Source organism: Pipistrellus hanaki (genome assembly GCF_964339955.1).
Source record: "Pipistrellus hanaki genome assembly, chromosome: 13".
NCBI classification, from domain to species: Eukaryota; Metazoa; Chordata; class Mammalia; order Chiroptera; family Vespertilionidae; genus Pipistrellus; species Pipistrellus hanaki.
This window is the reverse complement of record NC_140515.1, coordinates 32824664-32841199: the sequence shown is the minus strand read 5'-3', so window position 1 is coordinate 32841199 and position 16536 is coordinate 32824664. Positions and strand designations below refer to the sequence as shown.

At 36.6% G+C, this 16536-nt stretch overlaps 1 protein-coding gene and 1 pseudogene across 9 annotated transcripts in view; both read right to left on the bottom strand.

Annotated features, from left to right (window-relative positions):
• The window catches only part of CEP70 (centrosomal protein 70), a 41682-nt gene that overhangs the window by 13905 nt on the left and 11241 nt on the right, over positions 1 to 16536 (bottom strand). For 4 of the 8 annotated variants that reach the window (XM_084901777.1, XM_084901776.1, XM_084901778.1 and 1 more), the window contains 7 exons: positions 16041 to 16221; positions 14520 to 14689; positions 12420 to 12476; positions 9419 to 9506; positions 9240 to 9328; positions 7345 to 7419; positions 844 to 949 (listed from right to left, as the gene is read on the bottom strand). In XM_084901777.1, the coding sequence (XP_084757903.1) occupies positions 844 to 949; positions 7345 to 7419; positions 9240 to 9328; positions 9419 to 9506; positions 12420 to 12476; positions 14520 to 14689; positions 16041 to 16221 (766 nt within the window). The remainder of the gene's footprint in view (positions 1 to 843; positions 950 to 7344; positions 7420 to 9239; positions 9329 to 9418; positions 9507 to 12419; positions 12477 to 14519; positions 14690 to 16040; positions 16222 to 16536) is intronic. The other 4 variants (XM_084901780.1, XM_084901781.1, XM_084901782.1 and 1 more) reach the window with 2 other exon arrangements.
• LOC311631589 (small ribosomal subunit protein eS24-like) lies at positions 956 to 7329 on the bottom strand (annotated as a pseudogene). Its single transcript has one exon. The product of its transcript is annotated as a small ribosomal subunit protein eS24-like (transcript).

Below are 16536 nucleotides of genomic sequence, written 5' to 3'. Positions count from 1 at the left end.
GGGGAGGGAAGTTAGGGGGTGATCAGGCTGGCAGGCAGAAGCAGTTAGGGGCAATCAGGCAGGCGAGCAGCTGGGAGCCAGCAGTCCTGGATTGTGAGAGTGATGTCCAACTGTTTAGGAATGGGCCTAAATGGGCAGTTGGACATTTCTCGAGGGGTTCCACATTGGAGAGGTACAGGCTGGGCTGAGGGAAACGCCGCCCCCGTGCATGAATTTCATGCACCGGGCCTCTAGTGAATTATAAAGCCCCACACATTCTAAACAGAAATCCTAAAAAACATCATGCAGGTCTTGCTGAGAGGTGATCAAACTGATCTGGATAGTGACCAGCCTATGTAAGAAAATGTTAGTGATTCATTGGCCAGGATTTATCAAGATTAATGTATTTTTAAAAAGTGGCAGAACTAGTGAGTGGAAAATGCTGTGCTATTTTTCTTTTCTCCCCATAAAAGCTACAGGTTTCTTGAGAATTTGACTTCTGATGCTTATTTACAAGCAGTTTTGTTTATTGCTTATTTTAGTGCATTTCAGTATGTCACTTCTATTATATTTAAAATTTTTAAATACAATTTTAATGGGAAAATATTTCTCTCCACTAAATTATCATTGAGAGCAAGATCTTTAACAAGATTGACATTTGTAATGTTTTGAAAGTACAACAGTTTCATCAACATGATTAAACATAAGTTCTAATGAGAACCATAGTATGTCATGGCAAGACATGACAGGATAAGCACAACAAATATTGGATACAAATATTCCTTACCAACGGATAATTTAGGACACTGCAATTAAAACCAAAGTCGACTACAAACACTAATCTCTTTGCCAGCTATTCCATACCTGAAAGAATCTCTGGTCAATTAGGGCCTGCCGCTGGTTATCTTTGCTGGGGTCATCTTTTTTCTCTGTGTCCTCAGTCTTGCTTTGACTGAGACAATCCTGTAATCTAGAGGGGGGGAAAAGTCAAGATAATACAAAATGCTTTCCTACATACTGGATGAAGATAACAAACTCAGTCAAATGATCCAGCTACCCTCCCAACAGCTTTATATCATTTTATGAATGTATGTGTGTACATGTGCTCACACACATGCATACATGCGTTTTTAAAATGTAAACCATATTGTCACTGGAAATAAGAAGATCCTCTCAATAGACCATAAATTAGAAGGAACTGCTGATAACAAAAGGGATAAGACTGAAGAAGAAAGTTCTAACCACTCCCCAACACTTGCAAAAAATACAGAATAGGAAAGAACTACAGTAAAGAATGGAAGCAGCTTCCAAGGGATCCAAGCTTGGGAGCTACAAGAGAAAGGAAGAAAGAATCAATGGGTAGGGCAACTGGCTTGGGCACTGAAACAGCAAGAACTAGAGCAGCGGTCACCAACCCTTTGGACCCCTTGGACCACCAGTAGGCAACTGCTGAGCTAGAAAGTATGGTTCTCTCTTCATGCTCCACTGATAACGTGATGCTTGGGCCAGTCAAGAGGGCATGGAAACCCAAGAAAACATTATTACTGGATGCTATTAGAATGCTGGGGGAGTCTCTTTGCCCAGAAACATAACTATGTATGAGTGTATCTACCTAGTAGCAAACCATTGCCCTTCTCCAAAAATCTCTGAAGTCAAACTGTAGTAGATATTCTTCCTTCTATCCTCCCTTTGAAAAACAGGTCTATTTATACCCATTTTAAATTAACTATCTTAACTTTGAGTATGCTTATCAGTTTCCTACAGAATCTTGACTCATCAAATTGATTCCATGACTCACATGTCATTTGCCTGCTAAAAAACAATCAATTGCTTACCATTGCTTTGTAAATTAAACTAATCTCCTTGGGTTAGCATTTGAATCTCTCCATGTGGTTAGTCCTAACCCAATATTCCTACTGACTTCTTTCTTACCTCATTTCTTACTACTATCTTACAATTACCTACTCCAGTAACATGCATGGCCCTTGATCTTCACTCAATTGCTTTTCTCTGCTCTCTGGTGAGTATATGACAAAAATAAAAAGTAAATGGATTAGTTCTAGGTAAAAAGTCAGCCTCTTTCCTCTAGTAGACACAAAGATCTCATAATCCATTTTCCAGTTGATTTCCCACCTATTTTCCATATTCACATACTTTACAGCTTTGCCTAAAGGCAGTCAAGAGCATATTATCTAAAATACAAGAGACAGAAAAGCCAATATGCTCTCTAGTGGGAATACCAGTAAACTGATGTATCTGAATTTAAATGTTAACTAACTTTACAGTCTTGCTCCTTGAACCTCTGGAATGTTCAAAATGGGCAAAACAACCTTTAGACTAGGCCAGTGGTCGGCAAACTCATTTGTCAACAGAGCCAAATATCAACAGTATAACGATTGAAATTTCTTTTGAGAGCCAAATTTTTTAAACTTAAACTATATAGGTAAGCACATTGTTATTAACTTGATTAGGGTATGTGGTATGTTGTGGAAGAGCCACACTCAAGGGGCCAAAGAGCCGCATGTGGCTCGAGAGACATAGTTTGCAGACCACTGGACTAGGCCTAAAACATCACTGTATTTCAAACAACTATTTGAAAAGCTAACAGGAAAGCTGACACTCTGGACTGAAAATTAAAGACCTTCTTTAGAATTAGCTTCACCATATTTAGCTAAAGAATGACCTAGCTTACGTGCCCCTATAGAAATTCCTTCCTTTACTTATTAATATCCATAGAAACTTGTACCTTCTATTCATGTCATTATTCATGTCTCCTTCCCTTTCTCATAAAAACCGTTTGCCATTAACCCAATTGGGACACTTTGGGTTTCCGCCTGAATCAATGCTTCCTGATAAGCTATTCTTTTGGATCTCAAACAAATGATTGTGGTCGCTCATTGTGGCTTTTTTTAGATCAACACTTCTATTCACATAATTGTTCCTTTCCTTTTCTCATAAAACCTCTTGTTTTCACCCTGCAATTGGGACACTATTTGAGTTTCTGTCTCAATCTGCATTAAATTCTTTTTTATCCCACCAAAAATGCTGTTCTCTCTTTTTTTGGCCTTTTTTTAAGTTCTTAGTTTATTAATCCTCTCATGAAAAATCTGCACAATTACCACAGAGAGTCACTGAAGAATCTTGACTTTTTTGCCAGCACCAACATGGCCTTTGTAATTCCTGACTTTCTTCATTCCATTCTTGCATTCCTGTCGCTGTTTTCTGGAAGTTGTCTCTTTTAATACAGACCATGTCTGACAAGCCTAGGTTAGAGTTCATTTTTCTTTACATAATCCAAGGAATCATAAATCATCCCAAAGCCAGTTGTCTTGCCATCCCCAAAGTGGGTTCTGAATCCAAATACAAAGATAGCATCTGGTGTGGTCTTACACATTTTGGCTAGCTTTCCCCCAATTTCTGCCTTAGGTACTGCTGTCTTGCAGGGTGAAGGATATCAATGACCATTTGTTTCAGTGCAAGCAGTCTATTGGTCATGAACTTTCTGGTCGCTAGTTACTGTGTCAATCATGATGGTGACTGACCTTTAAGCAGCCAAAGAGAAAAGCTTTTTTTTTTTTTTTTCCAATTAAGTTAATGTTTGAGAAACCTATATTGTAGCAGAATAGGCTGTACTCAGAAATATGCTAGAGTTGTTTTGTAGTTTCCAAAGCAGTGAGCAGGGCCTGAAGGCCATAAAAATCCCCTAAGAGTGACTGCAGGGGTCTTCAAACTACGGCTCGCGGGCCACATGCAGCCCCCAGGGGAGTCTGATCCTGCCCGCCAGGTTTTTTGGGCAGTGAGCGCAGCCAAGGTGTTACAGTAGGAATTAGTAGTTCATATAGTCCGGCCCTCCAGCTGAGGGACCGTGATCTGGCCCCCACTTTAAAAAGTTTGAGGACCCCTGGCACTAAGGGATATTTTGCCTACATAGCAGACACTCATTCTATGTAGACAACAGCAACAGCTCTGCTTCTTTTATATATATATAATTTTCCACAGAGAGGAAGGGAAGAGGGATAGAGAGCCAGAAACGTTGATGAGAAACAACGACCAGCTGCTAAAGTTATGAAAAGTTTTCTTTTTCCTTTTATCCATTACAATTCATAGTATCTGCCTGGCTGTACAAAAGGGTGAGATCTCTTTCTGTCTTTGTTATCTCTTTAGCAGACTGTCTATAGAACATATCAATCTGGCTGAATGTTTATTCAGTAATGAAACAGTTTCTTTTTTTCTATATATGTAGAAAGGACTCATGGATTGACAGATCATATTCTTAATTATTTCTCCAACATCAGTTGTTTGAAAAATATTTTAACCCTGCCACTTAAAATAAAAATTTGAAATGTTTTACCTTAAAAATTTCTTTTCATTGGGTGTTTTGTTTGGTTCTAATTATTAGTGTGATGGTTAGGAGTGTGTGCTTTGGAGTAAAAATGATTGGGTACAGAACTGATTTCTTCTACGTACCACCCATGTGATGCAAGTTACCTAACATTCCAAATTCTGTTTCTACATCTAAATACTTTTAAAAAAAACAAAAAACTTTTAAGCCCTAGACAATGTGGCTCAGTGAGTTGCAGCATCGTCCCATATACCAAAAATACATTTTTAAAATTCCAAATTTAAATTATTAAAAAATATAATTTCTTAAAATATTGCAGAAAAATATGGCAGGGATTGGTTCTGAATAATAATTTTAAAGGCTAATAGTGAAAAGTCAACCTAAAGACCAGAGCCTAATGAACAACACAAAACATATTTAGTCAATTCCTATTAGTGGTAAATATGTTCTATAAAGTCACAAATATGCTTACTAAACAACAGACACTAATTAGCAAAGATGAAACCACTACTCCTAGGGGAAATATAAGGTCAGGTTCCTGCATGCATCTGGTCATACTTTCTCAACTGTGTGTGAATGTTTAAAGACAGGGCTAACAGCACTATAACTCATGCCATAATAAAGTTTATGTAGCGCGTGTATTTTTTCTGTAAGGCACATCACAGCTTTCTTGTGTATACAGAAGAAGAGTATGAGCTAAGGGTAGTAAACTGGGGAAACTCAGATTCTTCGTGGTGTCCCTGTCTTCAGAGATAAAGTTGCTTCTTTCCTCCTGGTACAGAAAGGATACCTGTCACATGAAGGCCTGGGAGCCATCTCAGAGAAATCACTAACAAAAAGCCCAAAAATGGAAAAGAAAAAAAAAAAAAAAGAGTGGCACTGTGATAACAAGGATACTTCTTTACAGCATAAGGGCTGAAAGAAAAGGGCAGAACATCATCTTGTTCAACAGCTGGAAATGTTTGTGTTGGGCATGTCCATGAGTGATTATGAAAGTGCAGCAAATATTGATTTGGGGATTAAAAATAAAATTTAGCAGGTAGGCAAGTTCACAAATATGTTATCTGCAAATAATAAGGATTAACTCTGTTATCTCTGTATATATATATATATATATATATATATATATATATATATATGCATGTGTGTATTATATTTGCCTTAAAGTCAGTAAGATTCCTTTGTAGAGGATCAAGGCATGGCACTACAAAATATACCACATTGACATAAGAAATGTTTTAAGCTGAAGGAATTTTAAAATGGCAGGTGCAGGCCATGCAGGAGGCAGCCTATCAATGACTCTCTCGCATTACTGATCTATCTCTCTCTCTCTCTCTCTCTCTCTCTCTCTCTCTCTCTCTCTCTCTCTCTCTCTCTCTCTCTCTGAAAATGGTAGGTGCAGGAAGGTTTTCCTGACCTCCCTCTTCTTTCTTGAGGCAGATCAGAAAGCCCTCCTGTGCCAGGAGGAAAAGAGAAACTTTATCCCTGAAGACAGAGGGACACCAACTGAGTCTCCCCCAGTTTACTACCCTTAGTTCATACTCTTTTGTCCTATTACATTTTACCACAACTTCCACTCTTCATCAAACCTGGTATAAAAACACTCAGGCTTAACTGCATGTTCAGATCTTTATTTCCTTAAGGATGCTATATCATATAAAACTTATATTCAATAAATCTGTATGCTTTTCTCATGTTAATCTGTCCTTGTCAGTTTAGTTTTCAGGCCCAGACAGAGACCCTAAAAGGGCTAATGAAAAGCTTTTTCTTGCTTACACTTTCTCCTCTGACTTATTACCTCCCTATAGCCTCCTTTTACTAGTTGTTTCTCAGCTGATTTTCCCAACTTGGTTAATGCACAAACAATTACCTAGTTATTCAGGCCTAAAAGTAGGAGTCCTGATTTTCCTCTCCCTCCCAGCTGCCTGTATTCAATCCATCACAATCTATCCATTCTAATATTCCAAACACTTCTCAACACCATCACTACTGCCACCTTTGATCTGTCCAAAACTCACACAATAGCAACTCTTACACTATCTTACATTTATTACTTTTATATCAAAACTGTCTTGTCATTTTCACTGGTCTTCTCCTGTTGTGTGATCTCCACGAGAGCAGGAACCTTTTCTATTTGGTTTACCACTGTAATTCCAGTACCCAGAATGCCAAGCAGATAGAAGGAGGTATCATAGGTACCCAAAATGTCAAGCAATTACTATTGTAGGAAGGGAAAAAATAGTAATTGAATGAATGAATGCAGCTTTTCCAAACCTTCACTTCTCTCTTTAGTTTTTCCTTCTGTATCATTTTATCTAATTCAATATATAATTCTTATATATCCAGAATACTAAATGGAAGAAGTATTGCCACAGGAAGAAGGAAATAAAGCTGTCATTAAAAACTGAATCAACTTATGCTAATACAATTGATTTAATACATCTAATACATAAATTAATTCATATAGTTTTCAAAATATTTCATCCCAATAATCCCTTAAATCCCATTCCCTTGAGTCAGAGTACACATAATCTTCAGAAAATACTACCCACTATTGGAGGAAAAAATTTTTGAAACTCCTCTGAATATGTGTTTTTCAAAGTCAAAGAAGATACAAATGTGAATATGAATGGATCACTGCATTCATTCTGGTACTTTTAAAGTATGATGAGGCTATATATTTTTCAGGTCATGACTACCACCATGATTTGGGATTTGACATTTCTAATTTCAATGATTCTCTTAAAATCCCTCCATGATTTCCAAAGACAATTTCTAGTTAAAATCTTGCCCTTTATTAAATTAGGCAAATTCTGTTTTCTTGTTCTTATTTAAGATGAATATATAGCCAAATCTAGCACAGTAGAAATTGTTTTTTAAACTGTGGAACCAGAAATACCCCTTTTTAATGTCATTTCCCTCCATCAGCCTGGTAATTTTAAGCCAACCTCACTATGAGGGAAAATGAGAGGTAATAAAATACAAAAGCCTAATAAATTTGTAACTTCCAAAAATATAATTACTTGATGCTTTTCTTTAGGGCTTTCTCCAGTTTCTTCACCTGTTGTTTATAAATTGTTAATTCATGCTGTGTGGGCCTGTAGAAAATAAATCATATTGAATATATTCAATGTATTAAATAAACATGTAAGGATATTTAATAATAAACAATAGTATATACTTTGTTACTTGTCACAAATATGCTTATTAAAATTCTTAAAATATCTCACGACTGCTAGTGAGAGTTGATTGGCCATTGGATTTCTTCTCTATATTTCCTATTCAAAACTTTTTACCCAGCCCTAACTGGTATGGCTCAGTGGATATAGTGTCGGCCTACAAATTGAAAGGTCTCAGGTTCGATTCCAGTTAACGGCATGTACCTTGGTTGTGGGCACATTCTCAGTAGGAGGTGTGCAGGAGGCAGCTGAATCGGTATCTCTCTCATTGATGTTTTTAACTCTCTCTCTTCCCTTCCTCTTTGTAAAAAAAAAAAAAAAAAAAAAAAAAAAGTCAATAAAATATATTTTTTAATAAAACTTTTACCCATTTTTATCATTGTAAACCTATTATTTGTTTATATGTGAAATATTTAGTAAAACAAATAGTATTTTATAAATAGTTTTACTATATTAAAGTTGAATATTAACAGATTTGGTTCAAATCTCTTAACTAAAACATTATACATATACTTTCTACTCCATATGTGTCCCTTAGTAATGTCATTCCTATCTTTTGCATAACATAAGTAACCACTGTTCATAATTCCCTTGCATGTTTTAAATTTTTACTATTTATACAATTTTCCATATTACTATGTGGCAGGTTGTTAAAATTTACATAAAAGGTTTATACTATAGGTATCAATGCCCTCTCCATTAAAATATAAGCTTTATGAGAATAGGTATTCGTTTTGGTCATTATATTATACTAGAGCTTGTATACTAGGAAAGTGTCTAACTTATAATAGATGTTCAATAAATATTTGTTGAATTAAATGTCTCATTCCTTTTTTTAAATTTTTAAAAAATATATTTTATTAATTTTTTACAGAGGGATAGAGAGTTAGAAACATCGATGAGAGAGTATCATCGATCAGCTGCCTCTTGCATATCCCCTACTGGAGATGCCCACAACCAAGGTACATGCCCTTGACCGGAATCAAACCCAGGACCTTTCAGTGCGCAGGTTGATGTTCTATCCACTGAGCCAAAAGGTTTTGGCAAATGTCTCATTCCTTATTAATCACTGTACACATGTAGAGTCTCATTCTTTTGTAGTAGTATGCTGTATATAAATATACCTTTCTGTTATATTCCATTTAAAAAATTTTTTTAAATATATTTTATTGATTTTTTTTTTTTTTACAGAGAGTAAGAGAGAGGGATAGAGAGTAAGAAACACCGATTAGAGAGAAACATCGACCTGCTGCCTCCCGCACACCCTCTACTGGGGATGTGGCCACAACCAGGCTACATGCCCTTGACTGGAATCGAATCCAGGACACTTCAGTCCGCAGTGATGCTCTATGCACTGAGCCAAACTGATTAGGGCTCCATTTAAACTTTTCATTTTCTTCTTCTCCCACAACATTAGGATATGATGAAATACTATGTCCTAAAGGAATCTAGGGACGGTAAACCTACTAGTATAAAAATCTACTACTGAATCAACTCTGAGTTCCTACCCAGTTTTATCTTTTCAATGTAGACTCCTATTTTCTCACTTCCCGTGCCTACCTATGTGTTCTTGTTCCTTCCATTATATGACAGACAACTGACTAAAATGAATGAGAGTATGAATTTCCTCAAGATTAGTTTTAGAGTAAAAGGGCTAGAACGAACTCATTTAACATTCTAAATTCCAATATGTGCTTACTTTTCAAAGATTACATAAAAATTACTTAAGTTTCTCTCACCTGGTTTCCAAATCTTTTTGGAGATTCAGCTTTTCACTTAAAAGTGTATCAATCTTAAATTTTGATTCCTTCAGTTGATTCTGTAATGACTGCAACATATTTCAAATAAAAAAGTTAACTTTCCTCCATGATTATTTTGCTTTATAAAAAAGTGTTTATGAGTCATGTAGTCCCTGTACCAGTAGAAGGCCTTTATAAGTTGGTGAGGCATCAAGACTGCTGCAGTCGTCATCGTCCTCTGACTGACTTTCATCTTCATTATATCGCCTATGAAAAATAGATGCAGTACACTTATGGGAAAAAAAATCTATCTTCAAAGAAATGATTTATTTAATAACCCAAATATGAATTAAAATTTAAGCCAAATTTTTTACTTGTCCTCAATAGAGAACAGTATTAGGTATTAAGTACTACTACCTAAGAGTAGAGTATATACCCGTATTTTCCGGCATATAAGACGACTTTTGAAATGAAAAAAAGGCAACTGAAAATCGGGGGCAAAAGACCAAAATTGCACAAAAATTACCTGCAGATCTTGATGGCAAAGTAAGTCTTTTCTTTGAAGTGGGGGGTAGTCTTATACAGCGAATATAGGCCTAAACCTATGTTTTAACTGCAAAATTAGGGGGTCGTCTTATACACCGGAAAATACGGTATATCTGCTATCACCTTAATTAAAATATAAGATCAACGGAAACCAGAACATTGTCTTGTTCACCATGATATCTCATTTTCTAGAAGAGTATGGAGCCTAAGAGTAAATGAAAAAGCATTTGTTGAATGAGTAAACAAAGCATACTGTTTTTTTCCTTTTAATACTTTTATGTCACAAAAAAACTATATGAAAAGATGTAGAGTATAAGTGGACATTTAATCTCCCTTAGTAGACTGCAAAATCCTAGAATGTAAGAACCCTACCTAAAATTCTGTCCTATCTCTGCAGAATCTAACACCACGCCTACAATCTAAAACGTAAGTATCATTTGAAAATGAGAAGGTCCCTAAAGTTACTTATAATACTGCTTTCTGAATAGAATGAAGCAAGGATTTACTCTACCATTAGCTGTTCTTGTCTTCCCTTCCTCCCTCTCTCCCCCCCTCCCCCTCGCCTTCTTCCCTCCATCTGCTCTCTTTTTAAGAGTCTCAAGGGGCTAGAAGGAATCAGCAACCAGCACAGCTCTGTCACTGGTCCTGCTGAGTTTCTGGAAAGTTATTTTTCTTAAGAATACTAGAATGTATGCTTAATCAAAGTGGAGATTTAGCTGGTTAGTTTATCATGTTATCCTTTGTCCCTAAACTAGACCATGGCACAAAGAATGTTAAAAGAACTGTTAACATTCTGTTAAAAGAACTGTTTCATCTATAAACAATGAAATAGACTAGCTACTGTTTTAATGACTGTATATGAAAGCACTTTAGGTTATTTGGCTTTAGATTATTCAGCTATTTTAGGTTAATTGAAAACCATTAACCTAAAGGTGCTTGCAGCGATTACCACAGGACACTGAGACAAAGGGGCCAATTAGGACGGGATGACGGGAAGCCAATGCTGTCTATTCCGCACTGAGACTCTGTACCATCCAAGCTGAGCACAGAGGCTTTTGGAAGTCTTGTCTCATAAGGGTACCTCCAGCACAGAAGTTCTCCCAGCATAGACACTGGAGGTCAATTCCTGGAGGTCAATTGGACTGGAGGTCAATTCCTTCCAGTGATACCAACAACAATTAAGGCTTAACTACAACAAGACTGCACACAGCCCACAAAGAGATGCACCAAGAGTGTCCACCTCAGGTAACTGGGGAGGCTGAGCCACTGGACCATATAGGACACCTAGCATACAAAGCCACTCTATCACTCAGGGAAGCAGCCAAAATGCAGAGACAAAGAAACAGATCACAAATGAAAGAAATGAAGGAAAGCAAACGACTGGATGTAGACTTTAAAACCATGGTTATAAGGTTTTTCAACAATTTTCTAGAAAAGGCCGATAAATTTAGTGAGACCCTTGAAGATATGAAAAAGGACCAATTAGAAATTAAACATATACTGACTGAAATGAAAAATATTACACAGAGATCTAACAGCAGACTAGAGGATCGCAAGAATCAAGTCAAAGATTTGAAATACAAAGAAGCAAAAAACACTCAACTGGAAAAGCAAAAAGCAAAACGAATCCAAAAATATGAATATAGTATAAGGAGCTGCTGGGACAACTTCTAGCATACCAACATCAGAATTATGGGGGTGCCAGAAGAAGAGGAGAGAGTAGATACTGAAAATCTATTTGAAGAAATAATGACCAAAAACTTCCCCCACCTGGTGGAAAGAAATAAGACTTACAAATCCAGGAAGTGCACAGAACCCCAAACAAAAGGAATCCAAAGAGGACCATACCAAGACACATCATAATTATAAGGTCAAGAGCAAAAGACAAAGAGAGAATATTAAAAACAGCAAGAGAAAAACAGTTACCTACAAGGGGGCACCCATATGACTGTCAGGTGATTTCTCAACAGAAACTATGCAGGCCAGAAGGGAGTAGCAAGAAATATTCAAAATGATGAATAGCAAAAACCTACAACCAAGATTAACCAGCAAAGCTATCATTCAGAATTGAAGGGCAGATAAAGAGATTCACAGATAAAAGAAAAAGCTAAAGGAGTTCATCACCACCAAACCAGTATTATATGAAAGGTATTCTTTAAGAAGAGGAAGAAGAAGAAAAAGATAAAAATTATGAACAAATACATATCAACAAGTAAATCTAAAAATCAAGTGAATAAAAAATCTGATGAACAGAATAATCTGGTGAATATAATGGAATCAGGGGCATAGAAAGGGAGTGGACTGACAATACTGGTGCGGGGGGGAGAGGTGTAGGGGGGTGAAGAAAGAGACTGGACAAAAATCGTACACCCATGGATGAGGACAGTTGTGGGGGGGAGGTAGGGGCAGAGGGTGGAGTGGGGACGGGTGGAGGGGAACTATGGGGGGAAAAAGAGGAAAAATTGTAATAATCTGAATAAAAATTTATTAAATTTTAAAAAAATATTTTAAAAATTTATAGTTACATATTAGGTAAATTTCCAGAGCATATTTTAGGTTTCAAAATGCTGACTACTTTTGATGTGACTCAACTGGGTAGTATCTTTAAAAATTGCAATACAGGATTAGTTGTACCTTTGTTTATGAAGTTTTCTAATTTTAGATTCATAGTAGTCAATTAGGCAAAGCAACCTAGAAAACAGGAAATAAATTATTTAAAAATGTGATATTGTAGCATTTACTATTCTTTCTATATAATTTCAAATGACAGTGATAAGTGTACAGATAATCTAGCAAGTTTTAAAAAAATTTAAGTAGTTTTGCCAGTATTATACTAAATCATATATTATATTACTTTCAAAGTATAGTTTTAAAAATAATCATAAACATATTTCAGCATATTAAATGTATATTCTCAATGTCCCAACAGTTCTACCTGTACAATCGTTCTCACAGAAATATATGCCCCAGGGTTGTAGTCAAGTTGAGCAAAGTTGCTCATTGCACCATTATTTAGAAAGGTGAAAACACAGAAACAATTTATTCTTCAACAAGGAAAAAGTTAAATAAATAATGGCACATCCATACTATAGAAAATGATAGAGCATTAGAAAGAAAATGTATATTTGTATGTCCTATTAATGAGTAAGTGAAAAATTAATGTTGCATAGCCAAATGTATATCACTAATATTTTTTAAAGAAATAATTGTATGAGATTTTGTATGTGTATTGAAAAAGAACTCTATAGGTTAACTGGGGGATAATACTATAATCTAGGGAAGAGTTGGCTGCAGACTGACTGGTTGGGGAGAAGGCAAGATATTAAAATTTCATCAATGAGTCCTAACCGGTTTGGCTCAGTGAATAGAATGTCGGCCTGCGGACTGAAGGGTCCCGGGTTCAATTCTAGTCAAGGGCATGTACCTTGGTTGCGGGCACATCCCCAGTAGAAGGTGTGTAGGAGGCAGCTGAATCAGTGTCTCTCTCATCAATGTTTCTAACTCTCTAACCCTCTCCCTTCTTCTCTGTAAAAAATCAATAAAATATATTTTTTAAAAATTTCATCAATGAGCATGACAGTCCCACCCAAAATACCAAGAGCACTCTTGTTGTGAATACTAGGAAGGGCACAAACCAAATGATTAAAGTGGTTATCTCTAAGGTGTGGGAATTAGGAGGGACAGGCAGGTGTATAACATTTTAAACACTTCTATATTATTTGAATTTTTATAAGCATGTACCGCTTTTTTAATTTAAAAAAATCCTTAAAAAGAAATAAAATAACACTATACTTTCACATGTTATTCTTTTTAAAGTAAGAATTCATACTATGTCTCTCCTATCTTGGGAAACTTACCCATCTCCTGCCTTTAGATCTAATTCAACCAATTGTGCTTTTAATATAACTTTATGGATTAGTCTTTCTTTTCAACCTTCCCCCATCCCAACACATACTAGCTTATCCTTTCTATACTTCACAAGCCCTCTCATCCCACACTTCCCCCTTAAGCTACCATTCCATTTTTATCTTTTCCTCCTTAGCAAACTCCACTCATTCTGGACGATTGTTACCTGCTATCTTCAATAAACTTTTAGTGAGGAGTTATTATGTGTCAAATGGGAGTTCTGAGCAAATAAGACAGGAAGAAGGTAAACATATAAACTGATGAGGCAGCATGTAACACTTCATACCACCCTCTCCTTGAAACACTCTGCTCCTTGGTTATCCTGACACCCAACATAACTTCTCTTCTGCGTCTTTTTTGTCTATCTGAAATTTGGAAGTTCTCTGGAGTTTGGTCCTTCTACCTGCAGCCCTGATACTTCTACATAGCTGGCATAAGGTGTTTAGGCACTTGTCCAAAAATGAGTTCATCCTCTTTCCTCGCCATTCCCCAAATCTAACTTGAAATCTAGTAATCTTTGACTCCTCTCCTCCTCTCAACAACTATAGTCAGTCAACCTGGACAATTTCTGTTCATCTCTACAATATCTCTCTTTTAGCCCTAACACAGGCCTTCATTATCTCCCACCTACACTATTACAGCTCATTGCTAACTTGTCTTTCTGTCTCTGGGCTTAATTTCTTTGCTTAGAAATCCTGGGAATTTTTATCCTACTATAAAGAAAGCAGAACCCAATTTATAAGAGATACATATAACCACTCCCAAAATAAAATCAGTTTTAAAAAATGATGAATCTATCCACATATCAATTTATAAAGTAAACGTTACTGTCTATCCAGGATGGTATGAGGAACTCTTTTGCAGAGGTAAGAAAATACTCGGTTTTGAGTGACAATGCGCTCTTCCTCCTCCTTTGTTAATCTACAGATATCCTTTTGCAAAAAATCAATAGTCTCTTGTTGCTCCATCTGCTTTCTCTTATAATGCTGACATTTTGCCTAGAAGAAATTAAAAAAAATTATAATATGTACATCTAGGACATGCAGTTCTAACAATATTGTACACAAAGCCATCTTCACAGTTTCTATCGAGCTGCTTCATTCAAGAACTTCAGTACTGAGGCTGTTTTTAAATAGGTACTAGCTCCATAAATGTAAACATGTAACAAGTAAAATAGGTATAAAATAGGGGAATTATAGCTTATAACTGCTTGCATTCAAGGTTTCATAATAGTAAAGGAATCCAAAGAATCTCCATAACACTAAAGAAAAAAGGAAAGCCATTGGAGAGTATTGAGCTACTATGCTGAGAGCACATTAAAAAGGCAAGGCTCAGTGGTTCAGAGTATCGACCTATGAACAGGAGGTCTTAGGTTTGATTCATGGTCAGGGCATATGCCCAGGTTGTAGGCTCCATCCACTGTGGGACGTGCAGGAGGCAGTGATCTATGATTCGCTCTCATCATTGATGGTTCTCTCTCTCTTTTTCTCCCTTTCTCTCTGAAATCAATAAAAATATGTTAAAAAAATAATAATAAATAAATAAAAAACTAAGGATAACCCTAACTGGTTAGCTCAGAAGGTAGAGCATCGGCCCTACCTGAAGGGTCTCAGGTTCGATTCCAGTCAAGGGCATGCACCTCGGTTAAAGGCTAAATCCCTGGCTCTGGTTGAGGCATGTGCGGGAGGGCAACCAACAGATGTGTCTCTCTCACATCAGTTGTTTCTCTCCTTTTGTCTCTCCCTCTCCCTTACATTCTCTCTAAAAGTCAATGGAAAAGTATCCTCAGGTGAGAACTAACAAAAAAGGAAAGAAAAAGAAAAAAGGCAAAGTGAGAAGCAGCAAAGCCAAGAGAGAAGCAGAGGATAAATGAAGGTGACTTGGACCGGAATGGAGACTAACAGAAGAAAGTTTTGGAGGGGAAATACAGGAACTCAGTTGTAGACAGGTAAAGTTCTAGATGCCTATTAGACCTCCAGGAGTGATGTCAAGTGGGTAGTGGGAAATGAGTCAGGAAGTAAGGGAAGAGGTTTGGGCTATAGATTTAAACTAGGTGCTAAGAAAGACTGAGCATCACCAAGGGAGTTAAAGTATATAGGGAAGAAAAAAGGACTAAGGAATTACTACTAGGGAATCCCAACACTGAGAGGTTATGGAGATGAGAAGAATCAGCAGTGGGGATAGAGGGAAACCAAATGAGGAAATGTTCTAGAAACGAAGGGGAGAATATCAAGAAGAAACAGTAATAGGCCAGGTAAGGTAAAGACCATTGAATTAAGCAACATGAAAGTCACCTGTAACCTTGATGAGCTGTTTTATACTCTTGTAAAAAAATATATAACTCAGTACCTGTAAAGCTTTATGCTCCTTTTGAAGATCTTTTATTTGATTCTGCTGCTGACAAACTCTATTTATGGAATCATCCTCCAATTCACCAATTTTGGATTTCACACTCTCCACTATTTGTTCCAAGTCATTAGCTCGTTGTTCCTGATTTACTGTTCGGCATTTTTCTAGTTCAAGTTCTTTTCTAATGATAGACACACAAGTCCTTCCTTAGTAATAAATACAAATCACACCAAGAAATCTATTCATCTAACAAATAATTTCTAAAATTTCTTTGCTAAGCTATTACCAAAAGCTTACCTATTAAAAATATTTATATTTGCGCCCTATCTTATTTGGCTCAGTGGATAGAACATCAGCCCGTGAAGGGCACATGCCTGGTTGCAGGCTCAATCCCCTGTGGGGGACATGCAGGAGGCAGCCAATCAAGGATTCTCTCTCATCATTGATATTTCTATCTCTCTCCCTTCCTCTTTGATATCAATAAAAATATATTTGT